Source organism: Myxine glutinosa, chromosome 8 (genome assembly GCF_964187855.1).
Source record: "Myxine glutinosa chromosome 8, kmMyxGlut1.1, whole genome shotgun sequence".
NCBI lineage: Eukaryota > Metazoa > Chordata > Myxini > Myxiniformes > Myxinidae > Myxine > Myxine glutinosa.
The window spans coordinates 72,394,787-72,407,650 of record NC_136268.1 but is presented as its reverse complement, the minus strand read 5'-3'; the positions used below and the strand labels follow the sequence as shown (position 1 = coordinate 72,407,650).

Here is a 12,864-nt window from a genome sequence, read left to right as displayed (position 1 = left end):
TTGCCCTTGCCTGGAGGTGAGTACAGGTAATCATTGAGGTGCGGAGAGATATGCCCTGCTTATTGACATCGTGCAACAGCTTGCAACGCCCATGCATGTGAACTACAGGTAGCAAATGGATTCATATGCATTGGGCTCAATGCGGGTGACCTGCAACACCTTGATAATTCACCCTATAAAATAAGCAGAAAGTTTGATAACCATCTATCTATAATTCCAGTTTTGCGAAACTGGGGGAAAGAATTAATTTTATTTTTCCTATTCTTTTATCATTGCTATTATTAATAATTATTTAGTGTGGGAGGCACACATATGTGAAGTGTCTACACACATGTGAAGTGACCTGCTACAGGTAAGCTCGTAAAATCCAGCATACATCTTTGGTTTTACTCCAGAGTTTGCTTTTCCTGGGTGGTCTTCATCACAGCTATCGAGACCTATCTTTCCGAAATGATCTGGTTTTAAGGCACCAGAAACTCCCCTTTCACAACTTTGCCATTGGTTGAAACAGGGTCAGCATAAGAAGCCAGGCATATAGTTGGACGAGAAGAGACTGTTTGAAAAAGCTCATAAGTGCTACTTTCCAGAGGTTGAGTTTCTCACCCCTCAACCTTGCTTAGCACATTCCTAGCCCTTTGGATTTCTTCATCTTCTACTATGTCCCAATAATTGTTGGTCTGCTTTAAGGCACATTTCACTTTCAAAGTCGAAACATTTGCCTCACCTGTACTCCTTCGTCATCATCCCTCTTCTTTTTTCTTCATCTGTGGAATATACTCCCTATATGTTCTCCCATGCTCTTCCCTCCATTCCTTTGGGATTGCAGCAATTATCATCATGATGTTACCAATGTTTACAATCAAGCACTTTTGCTTTGTCTAACCCCCTCCCCCTCCCCCCCCCCCCCCCCACACACACCCATCCATATATTTCCATCGTCTCACTGTTTTCCTCCATTGATGGTTTGTTTCCACAAAAACCTTTGTCATTCAGCTCTTCCACGAACCTCAACCTTTATATAAAAAGTTGTTAAAAATGTGTCATCTATATATTACGTACAAAAATGACTACATTCCTTTACCTTAATGGGGTGGGGTAGGAGGAGGTGGAAGGAGTGAAGAGCTTCACATCTTCCTACTTATTTGGCCTATATTTTGGCCTATATACTAGCTTTTTTACAACCAAAAATGGTGATTAATAAAATATACTTTTGTGTTTTTTATGAAAGTGCCAGATGCTGTTAGACATAACCTAATATACATGTATGTACCTTTGCTTTTGATATAGAGCCATTCTGCTATGAAAATGGGCCTCGTAATGGACAAACTTTCAAAATGTGTTGACTTACTTTTATTGACATCTTTGAATGGTAAAATGTTTTGGCAAGAACTGCAGCTTTGAGATGTTATGGATAATGTGAGTGTGAGAAATCCAAAAAGTTAACGATGTGCTGTCAAGCCGGGAAAAAAAAACAACTGAGGCCTGCATAACCTGAGAGAATATATACTGTAATGTAATTAGTTTGACTTTAATTCCATGTATAATTCCTTATTTTTTCGTAATTGTGGCGCATCAACTGTTTCTGCACTCGGAGAGATTGAAATAGGAAGGAAAGTTTGGACTTTAATTGGCAATCGTGAGTCGGATTTTTATCCACACTTCCTCAATATCCTCCTGAGTTTAAGAAATTGTTTGCGAAAGGGAGGACAACACCCAAAAAATTGTTTGGAGTTTTGAAATTTATCTTGGCTTCAAAACAAAATTGGAATAAAAGGCTCCCACAAAAGTCTGTCCTTTTATCATGTGTGCAGGCGTAAATGTCAATCTGTATGATGCAACCGGACAATTCATGTTGACCGATTTCATGGTCGTAAAAATGAATGAATCGTGCTTTTAAAAAAAAACAACTGCTACCTCTTTCATGCCACAATTATTGCCACCTTTTTGTGGGCTTGGCCAGGGAAAAATTCCATTTTCCGTTCCAAGTCGTTCACAAACCTCCTGGGCAGGCCTGAAATTTGGTTGAAGGTGAGTTGGACAGGATTTCTTAATTTGTTCAGAATGTGCAGATATCTCACCGATTCTTTGTGAAAGACACCACGGGTTTTTTTTTTAACATTCACCAAACATCTGCTGCTGTTATCCAGGTCCTCCGTCTTAATATCCTTCCAATGGACGGCGCACTCTGATATGTTGCTCTGCATGCTAAACACCCCAGTGATACATTACAATGAAACATACATTTAATACATTTTTATCAGTGGATCAAGATCTATAGACTTGGAATTTTGATTTACCCTCTTATTGATCAACTTCAATAACCCTTTGATATTATCACATCATGTGGACTGGAGATTTTTTTTTGGGTTTTCTGATTTATTTTTCTATTAATTTCTACTGGGACATGATATCTCCTTATCATACTAAAATATGCAATTTGGTGTCTATCTGTCTGTCTGATGATTTTTGATTGAGAAAATCGGGATATGTTCATTTATTACCAAGCAGTCAGCTAGCTAGCGCTTGCCAAGCCAGCCGTTGCTTATCAACGGTTTTGGATGGAGTGCATGCTCGAATGCTTAAACTTGGCGAGCGCTCTACAAGAAACTTGGTATGTAAACACAACCCCGATTTTCTTTAGGCCTGACCCTAGATCTACAGTAATCTATTTACCCCATGGAGGATTAACCCTCATGTGGCTCCCGTAGGGAATAGGTGTTCTCGTTTGTAACAAATACATTCAAGAGAAGTCTCTTTGTTTCTCTGTTGCAATTATAAAACCACTTGTTGGTGCTTCATTTACACAAGAGATTAGCAACGTTTTAATGAGCTCAAAGAAGCACTCTGTAAAGATTCAATGATCGGTCATCAGACAAGATTTTGTGTCAGAAAGGTGGGAAATGTATTGTTGAATACCAATCAAGGAGATTCAAATTTGTGGGTTTTCTTTCTTTGAGATTAACAATTGGACTCGTATGCTCACCTGTCCTGCTTTTCTCACCCCTTTTCGAATGTTTCACTATCGCCAGAGCCAAAACATGGGCCCAAGAACCTGCGCATTCTCGTGGTGCATTCTCGTGAGCTGGTTCTCAGCTGGGATCCTCTGGGTTACAATGTGACCCGTTGCTACTCCTACAATGTGACGGTGTGCTATCATGTGACTGGGAAAAATGGTGTAGTGCTTGGAGAGCAGAAAAACGTCACAGAACAATGTCAAGATGCTGGGCGTGCGGCACGAAAGTTCCACCTCTTGGGCCTGCCACCTTTCAGCAACCTGAGCCTCCAGGCCAGTTTGGCCACGTCGGAAGGTCGCAAGGCTAGCAACAGGCTACTCTCACCAACCGATGAGGACTGTGAGTAAAGCACTGTGGTTTCTGAGTCGTAATTCCCAAGTGCGTTGCAATTCCAATTATGATGTCGGTTGTTTATACACATGTATATATATAAAAAAAACAATTTATCATGTGTGCTTTTTTGTGAACAACCTTCCGAAGTCCATAATAACATATCCTTCATTTATTTGTTTTTTCATGACAGATTACAAATGTCACATCTGTTTTTATGCATGTGCTGCCCATCCTGCAGATGATGGCGACCTTATTTATCATAGGCATAAGCAAATCATTTTTGTGAATGACTCAATCAAATAATTTGAGCATGACCTCAACCTGTTGGCCTGGACATATTTGCTTTAGCTTGTGGTACAGAAGTTTCCAATGTATGACTGTGTGATAAGCACTTTAGATACCTGAACTGTTGTTGTTTTGTTCCTTTATTAATTCAACTTAAGTGCCAGGCCCAGTGAACTCTCAAAAGGTCCAAGGGACCGCCACCGAAGAGACTATCTTTCTGCAGTGGGGTGAACCGGAGGAACCGAATGGTGTGCTGACCATGTACGAGGTATGTGCGTTGAAGTTATAAAAAAAAGTTTTGGTACGAGAGAAGGACATCTAATCAGAAAATGCATAATGACTTTTATTTCATCTTCAGCCTTTTTTTAACCATCAGATTAATAACCTCGAAAGTCTCCTTCGTGGCACAAGTAGCTGATTTGTTGGGGTCACCTGCATGTAATTTATTTTGTTTCCCAAAACACATTAATTTTCACCCTCTTCCACCCCCAATCTCGCCCTTCCTCTCACCCCCCCCCCCCCCCCCCCGTCACTCTAAGCCCTGGTCCCATACCTTCCCTTTCCCTTCTCTGCATTTGAACTACATTTCTCTTCCCCTCTTTCTTTTCCCTGCCCATTTTTTCTCAACATTCTTCATCTCATTTTTCATTTTTTGTCAACTACTCTCAACACAACTCGCCCTCCTTCATCATATAACCTCGGTGTATCTGAATGGCTATATATATATATATATTGTTGCGGATCTCGGGTACGGCGCTCCCCTTACCGAAGGGGGGGGGGGGGTTAATCCCCTCGTCTATTAAGCTGGCCGTCCGAGTCCTGGAGCTATGACGTCACTTCCGGTCAGCGCTGAAAAGGGTGGTAGGCCAATTGATCCTATTACCTAATTACCAGTGCCTCCCGGTAAGCGAGGAAATGAGCCCCGCCCGAGCCGCGGCTGTAATGGACACGCCGAGCGAAGCGAGCCACGACTCAGGCCGTTAACAAAGACTAGACCAGATTATAGCGGTTCCTAATCGTGCCACCGGTATTCAATTGGGGACAGGACGAATGATCGGATGAGAAGAAATCAGATAAAGGAAGAACACAGAATTTATTGTACAATAATGAAGAGGAAACGAAAGAGGAAGAATATACAAAAGAAGGAAATAAAAGGACACAGGGCAACCTTAAACACTCTTAATTAACATGCCCAGGACAGAACAAACACACTTACACGAAAATGTGGTGGTGCTGGTGGTGGGAAGGAAGGGAAGGGTCTGGGAAGGTGGTAGGTAGGCGTCGATGATAGGCGGTGAGGTCCGGCTCCGACCTCGCACTCCGGTCCACGCTCCGGGTGTTCACTTGTACCGCGGCACGAGCGGCCGGCAGCTTCGCGTGGCGTTTAACGTGAGCGGACAATTATATCGTGGGGGGGAAGACTGGGATGCGGCGTACGTAATAAATTGTCCCTTAGCCTTCGGCCAGCTGTGCGCCTCCAATGGTCCGTGACAACGGCAAGCAAGGACTCCTTTCTCATCTGTTCGAGTCGTTCTCCCGGGCACCTCTTTAGGTTTGACTCCTTCTCTCTCCCTGGCTCATCTCTTTAGGTTTGACTCCTTCTCTCTCCCTGGCTCCTCTCTTTAGGTTTGACTCCTTCTCTCTCCCTGGCTCCTCTCTCGCGCATCTCTCCAAGTAGTCCCATGCAGCCGCTTATATTGCCCACTCGCATATCAAGCCGCTTGCCTTTTGGATCTGCCTACCGGTGAGCTGGCCTCGGCCCTGATTGGTTGATGAGGGCTCCTTGGCTCCACCTTTGACAGCCAGTTGACAGGGGGCCACGCCTCCTCCCGGCGCTCCGCCCTTCCTCTCCAAGATGAGCACATGTCTAATGGCGTTGTGTGCAGCAAACGCTGCTAATAAAATCACGTGAGAGCATTGGGAGGGACAAACCCCGACTGTAGGTGCTACTGGCACTTTGGAGAGAGAGATTGGGGGTAATTGAAGGGGCCTAGGTTATTTGATTAATACAACGCAGATTCAAACCATTGGGAACAGATCCTTACCTGAAACACATACTAATGAAATAACTAAAGAAGATCCTATGGTGTGCTACGTGTTGCTCGTGGCCTAACTAGGGTGCGACCTTTGACCTTTACACCAAAAATGGGAGTATTTACAGGGGATTATTTATAAGGGATAATTACAAATATTTACAAAGTGGAGGGTTCGAAAAACTGCAACAAGAGAGAGAGAGAGAGAGAGAGAGAGAGGGAGAGGGAGAGGGAGGGGGAGGGGGAGGGGAGAGAGGGGGAGAGAAAGAAAAGAAAAAAAAAGAATGAAAATCAACATCAACGGTTGAATCAAATCAAAATCGGATTCGGCAGCGGTTGCTGGAGTGAGATGTGTATGGAAGAAGCTTCGGGAACTGAGTGGTGTGCTGACGAGGAGGGGAGTGTCATTGAAGCTGAAGGGAAAGGTGTATGCTGCACGTGTGAGATGTGTTATGATTTATGGGAGCGAGACATGGGTAATGAACGTAGAGCATCAACGAAGGCTGGAAAGGGTGGAAATGCGAATGGTTCGGTGGATGTGTGGAGTATCGTTGAGAGAGAGAGGAAGACAAATGATGAATTGCGAAAGATGATGAGAATAGAGCCTGTGATTGATGCTGTGAAGAGAAACAGTTTGAGATGGTTTGGTCATGTGTTGAGGAAGAATGAAAGTGACTGGTTGAGAAGAGTGATGGAAATGAATGTAGAAGGAAGTAGAGGATGGGGAAGACCGAGAAAGACTTGGCTAAAGATGGTCGAAGAAGAAATGCGGGCAAGGGGGTTAACAAGGGGAGATGCAGAAAATAGGGCAAAATGGAGAAGATTGTCATGGGGAACGCAAGGCTAACCCCTGCTCTTGCAGGGAAAATGGCCTTAAAATGCCTGTTGTTGTTGTGTATATAATATATATATATATATATATATATATATATATATATATATATATATGTATATATATATATATATATATATATTTATATATATACATACATATATATACCCTAACCCTAATAAATATATTGGCATACAGAGTGATTTATAGTATCAGACTGTAATTTTAGCCACATTTTTGAAATGTGCTTTTCAGTTAAAATTTGAAATCTGGCTATTTTCTCCGCCAAGCGATCTGTTAAGCTGAATGTTTGCCACCCCTATTGTAGCTAGTTGCCACCTGCAATGTTGTGGAATTTTACCGGCCCATTCCTTTGGAGTAACCAGCTTATGAAGAACCTTTTCTCTTTAATTTCAAGGCACACTGACTTCCCCAAAGCATTTATTAGAGTTTACAAAATAGACCTCGTACATGCATCCACGATTCGCAACAAACATGCACGGAAAATACAAGTTATCGCCAGCCTTTGTTTATCTCCTTCAGAACTTTTGTTTGATGGAAACTCGAGTTGAAAGCTCAACGTTTCTGGAGCCTCACTTAGCTGCCGTCACTAATATAAATTGGGAAGCGTCCGATGACTCAATCTGCCTTGAAGCCCTCTATCAGTTACAGTGAAATTAAAGTTGCTTACAGTACCTGTATTCATCAATGGTTCTACTTTTACAAAAAAGAAAAAACACAAAGTGTTTGCATTCACCTACCTAGTGTCATTTGTGGAAAGTGGTACATTTCATGATGCAATACCACCTGTTGACAAATTAACTGTAAAAACTCCAAAAATATGCTTCATTTTTTCATAAACACTGTGAAGCTTTGTCTCTCTCTATTAATCTGAGGATATCTTGATATCCTCCTACTCATTTGCACAGCATTTTGACATAGTATACCAAGTATACCAGAGTATTCTGGAGTTACTGGAGTGTACTGAGTATACTTGAGCCAGATGTATACACAAAGAATTAAGTTAAGCACCCCTACACAACGAATTAAGGTAAGCACCCCCTAATATATATTCTTTGTGTATATGTATACATTGGCATATATTCTAAGGTATGTGAGATCAAATAATGATTGGTATGACATTAGCAATTATCCATTGATGAAATTGAGTGATCAAAGTGAAAAAAAGTGATTGGTTGAGTCAGTGATCCGATCACGTGGGTCCTACACACGTTATTGACGCAAAGATCGCTAGAGGTCTTCTCAGAACAATGACTGTACGTTAGAAAACATAAACGTCATCCACACTGTCCGTGATGGACCTATAGCTCCATACTTAAATTGAGGTGAAAATATGCCTAAAATTCCCAAAAAATTTCACCTTAAATTATTCAGAATAAAATATTGAAAACGGCATGATTGTTATGTTTTTATGTGACCATAATATCACTTCTCCAGAAAATATAGCAATATCATGGGTATATTACACTGTTTTGACGACAACAAACTTGTAATGTGCGAGGTTGTAAAAAAACGGGGGGGGTGCTTAACTTAATTCTTTGTGTATATATTGTGCGCGTGGAAGGAAGAGGCAGATTGCTTTGTTAACAGGATCTGCATTGTTTTTACACACACTTGGTCGAGGAACATAAAGTGATCGGCATTCTGCCATGATTTCATATTCTTCACCCCCACTGGATTGAGTGTGCAATTGACACAGATCCTTCCTTTGATCCACAAGTCAATGCCAATGGCCAAACTACAACCGTGAAGCTGTCGTGTTTGAACTTGTATATGGCACTCATTGTCTCTGTTTATCTACTTTTTAAAATATCTTTGAAAACATGAAAAATGGCAGTCAGACATATTTTATTATTGTTAATTATTTTCGCCTGTTTTAGGTGACTTACAATGCTGTACACTCGGGAGATGCGAACTTCAAGTTGTCGGAAGGCCAAGGAAATGTGCTTAAGACAGCAAATGAAACACAGCACACATTCCGGCAACTTTATCCCGCGACGACTTATGCTTTTACCATCAGAGCAAGCACCAGCAAGGGTTTTGGTCCCTCTGTCACAACGTACTACTCGACTCAGATTTCTGGTAAGTCATTGTCTTTTCAAAGGTCAGTTTTGGGGAAGATAGTGGGAGGTGCCATTTATGTATGACATACAGAAATATGGCAGAACTGCTCTCCCTCCATTTTATTCCCATATTTTTCCAGGAAACCAAATTCTTTCCTTTCTCTTCCCATTACATCCACTCTTAGGTGACATAGTGCTGAGTACAAAATCTACTTTTTTGTAAATGCACGAAGCCTTTATGTAATATCGATGCACTGACACAGCCAGAAGGTTGTGGTCAGTGCTCTCTGCACTCTGCGTACACAGCACTAACCCAGCAGAAATCTGGGCCAAAGATCAAGTGGTTATGGTTGAGAGTAAAGAGACCCAAGTATGGCCTGGGCTCCATGGATTCTAGAGCTCAGACCGCATTGTTCTCTAAGCAGATGGAGTAGCATATCGGTGCAAAATTTGTGCAGCTGTAAGTGCATTAGTCAGAGGTAATTGGAAAGAAATCAGCAGCCTCATGTAAAGATTTATTTTTATGATGCACGTTGAGGTCAGAGCATTGACAGAGCCTTTGGTTATAGCAGTGGTAGTATAATGCTCCCTGTGGTTTTGCTCTGCTGAGTGCATATCTCTGGAGCTAACATCAACAGTTCCTAATATTCTCCAAATTAGTTTGAACTCTTTAATTTGTTAGTATGCACGCGATCCCGTCATTTATCCTCAATCTCTATTTGAAAATAAATTTGTGGACATATTGTGATGTATTTATACACACTGTCACTAAAAGTGTTCGGACAGCACACCCAAATTTGAAATGAAACCATTAAAATCTGTGTCCTGGATAGTTTTCCTCACTCAAATGGGACCAATATAAAAGCAGCACGTGCTTTCAGGTGTCTATTTGTGACAATTTGGCAAACAGTGCACTCCTAATTTTGGTGCAATAACATGGTTGGGGCTCTTGCATCTACCAGCATGAAGAAGACGAACATAGTGGCCAGATCAGAGCCCGATGATAAAGGCTGATCAAACTGCTTTGGGACATCTTGGAACGCAGTCTGAGGGCCGAAGTCAACATAGCACAATCTAGCACTGGACTTGTACTTGCTCTGAGGAGGAATGGTGCATGAGTAATGAGTAATTTCAGCTATCTCCTAATATTTGTTAGTGTGTTAGTAACAGTGACATATCCTATTAGGAAATGAATACCTGCTGCATATTTGCTTACTCTCCCAATAGTTTTGGTGCAGGAGTTTGCATGTGTTTATGTGTATACATGCGTTTGTGTGTACACATGTGTTACTGTGTGTGTGTGTGTGTGTGTGTGTGTGTGTGTGTGTGTGTGTGTGTGTGTGTGTGTGTGTGTGTGTGTGTGTGTGTGTGTGTGTGTGTGTGTGTGTGTGTGTGTGTGTGCGCGTGCGTGCGTGTGTGTGTGTGTGTGCGTGCGTGTGTCTATGTGCATGTGTGGTTGCATATGTGTATGTGTTTCTGTTGTTTGCATGTGTGCTAGGTGTGAGTGCGTGTGTGTTTTGTGTGCGTGCATGCACGTATATTTGTGTGCATACCTCTTCTTAACATGAAGAATTTCTATCAAACAGTTAAGTAGCAATCGTTCTTCAATCTTTTTGCACATGAAGCAAAGGGCATTCTTCTCTTCCACCTTGGTGCCATCTGAATTATTTTCCAAATCAAATTTGTGGTTCATTGAAATTACTCCACCCTCCATTTCCAAAGAAGAGAGTGTGAAAAAAGGCGTAGGAAGAAGCAATTATTCAATATCATTGACTATACAAGATTACAAACCGACACAAGAGCCAACACTCCAGTCTTTGCAGTGCCTCACATTGTCAAACAGCAGATTTATCCAAGACCAATAGTCACACACACACCAATAGTCATGTCGATTTTTTTCTTTTCTTTGAAAGCCTTTTTATGGCAGTATATGTATGGATCAATATGGATCATAACCTGTTTTTTGCACACTCTTCTCATCCTGATCCTTATCCAAATCAACACTCTACTCCTCAATAACGCGACACAATGTAATCAGGGAAGTGAATGCCAGTGCTATAGCTTTGTGACCGATCTATTTCCTTCGCTTCAATTGACTGGACTGGACTAGCAGATTGCCAGATTGTGCTGCCTCAATTTTCAAGTGTTTCTTTTTTCAAAGCAGAAAGCCTTTCCGGTCCCATTTGAGCAACATAAGCGAACATGCCTATGGGAGGAAAGGTGCTGAATTGTATGAAACACGTTAATAATAAGACACCCCAGAAGAGGGGAGGAAGTGGGATTGAAAAAATGAAGTCTTCAAAATACGACCACGGATTCCATAGGTCATTAAGATTTGAAATTGAATTTCTCCAAAATTACCAAAGTGCTTCGTCTGCCTGACTTAATTGCAATGTACGTTGACTTGTGCAACTGTTTGCATGCCCAGTTTTGTTTATTCAAATTATTTACAAATCAAATATTAGCTTTGTAATCACAAAGTTGTTGCTTTGTTTGAGCGGCATTCAAAAAGTTATCGGAATAATATACCAGCACCAACTTTTTATTTCTTAATACAGAAGGAAGCATAATTCTGAACAATTTTTTTCATTCCATCTTTATTAAATGGAGATAGTAGTGGATATATATATATATATATATATATATATATATATATATATATATATATATATATATATATATATATATATATATATATATATATATATATGTATGTATACAGTGCATTCAGAAAGTATTCAGACCGCTTCACTTTTTTCACATTTTGTTATGTTGCAGCCTTATGCTGAAATCGTTTAAATTAATTTTTTCCCTCATCAATCTAAACTCAATACCCCAAAATGACAAAGAGAAAATAGGATTTTAGAAAGTTTTGCAAATTTATTAAAAAGAAAAAACTGAAATATCACATTTAAATAAGTATTCAGACCCTTTGCTATGACACTTGAAATTTAGCTCAGGTGCCTCCCATTTCTCTTGATCATCTTTGAGATGTTTCTACACCTTGATTGGAGTCCACCTGTGGTAAATTCAATTGATTGGACATGATTTGGAAAGGCACACACCTGTCTATATAAGGTATCACAGCTGACAATGCATATCAGGGCAAAAACCAAGCCATGAGGTCGAAGGAACTTCCTGCAGAGCTCAGACAGGATTGTGTCGAGGCACAGATCTGGGGAAGCCTACAAAAAATCTCTGCTGCATTGAAGGTTCCCAAGAGCATAGTGGCCTCCATAATTCTTAAATGGAAGAAGTTTGGAACAACCAGGACTCTTCCTAAAGCTGGCCGCCCGGCCAAACTGAGCAATCGGGGGAGAAGGGCCTTGCTAATAGAGGTGACCAAGAACCCGATGGTCACTGGCTGAGCTCCAGAGATCCTGTGTGGCGATGGGAGGAACTTCCAGAAGGACAACCATCACTGCAACACTCCACCGATCTGGGCTTTATGGCAGAGTGGCCAGACGGAAGCCTCTCCTCAGCGAAAGACACATGAAAGCCCACAGAATCTTGTTTCTCACAGTCTGAGAGTCCTTTAGGTGCTTTTTTGCAAACTCCAAGCGGGCTTTCATGTGCTTTCAAAAAGCAAAAACCGGAAAATAATGTATATTGCACAGTTATATTGTAAAAAAAAAGGCCTTCTTCAGGGAACAAGTAATGGGTTAACAACTTACAGCTGTTCTGCAGCAATGTAAGTAAATTAAGCCTTGAAAGTTGATGCAAACAATTCCTACAGGTGTCCCAACCTCTGCTGATTACTTGATCACAAACCCCCTGTCTGTATCAAAGCAGTATTGGAACAGACTGTTATTACACCCTCTGAAACATTATTTGGACAATATTGCACTGCAGGAAGTAGTATATTGGAAACTGGAGGAAACTCTGACAGGAAGAGGTCTGGCAGACCCAAAGCCACAACAGAATCAGAGAGACAAGTTTCTGAGAGTCAACAGCCTGCGTGATAGGCGGCTCACAGGACAACAGCTTCAAGCACAGCTTAACGGTCGAAGTAAGCAAGTCTCAGTTTCAACTGTGAAGAGAAGACTTCAAGCTGCAGGTTTGACAGGTCGAGTGGCAGTAAGAAAGCCATTGCTAAGATGGCAAAATAAGAAAAAGGGGATTGCCTGGGCCATGAAGCACTGCCAGTGGACGACTGAAGACTGGAAGAAGGTCTTATGGACCGATGAATCAAAATTTGAAATCTTTGGTTCATCACGCAGGGTTTTTGTACGCCGTCGAGTAGGTGAAAGGATGGTTCCTCAGTGTGTGACACCAACTGTCAA

General features: G+C 41.5%; 1 protein-coding gene across 4 annotated transcripts in view; it reads left to right on the top strand.

Annotated features, from left to right (window-relative positions):
* LOC137415012 (receptor-type tyrosine-protein phosphatase kappa-like) overlaps window positions 1–12,864 on the top strand; it is a 566,119-nt gene that overhangs the window by 204,064 nt on the left and 349,191 nt on the right. For all 4 annotated transcript variants that reach the window (XM_078783392.1, XM_078783391.1, XM_078783393.1 and 1 more), the window contains exons 8-10: window positions 3,030–3,353; window positions 3,791–3,900; window positions 8,399–8,600. In XM_078783392.1, coding sequence (XP_078639518.1) covers window positions 3,030–3,353; window positions 3,791–3,900; window positions 8,399–8,600 — 636 coding nt within the window. The remainder of the gene's footprint in view (window positions 1–3,029; window positions 3,354–3,790; window positions 3,901–8,398; window positions 8,601–12,864) is intronic.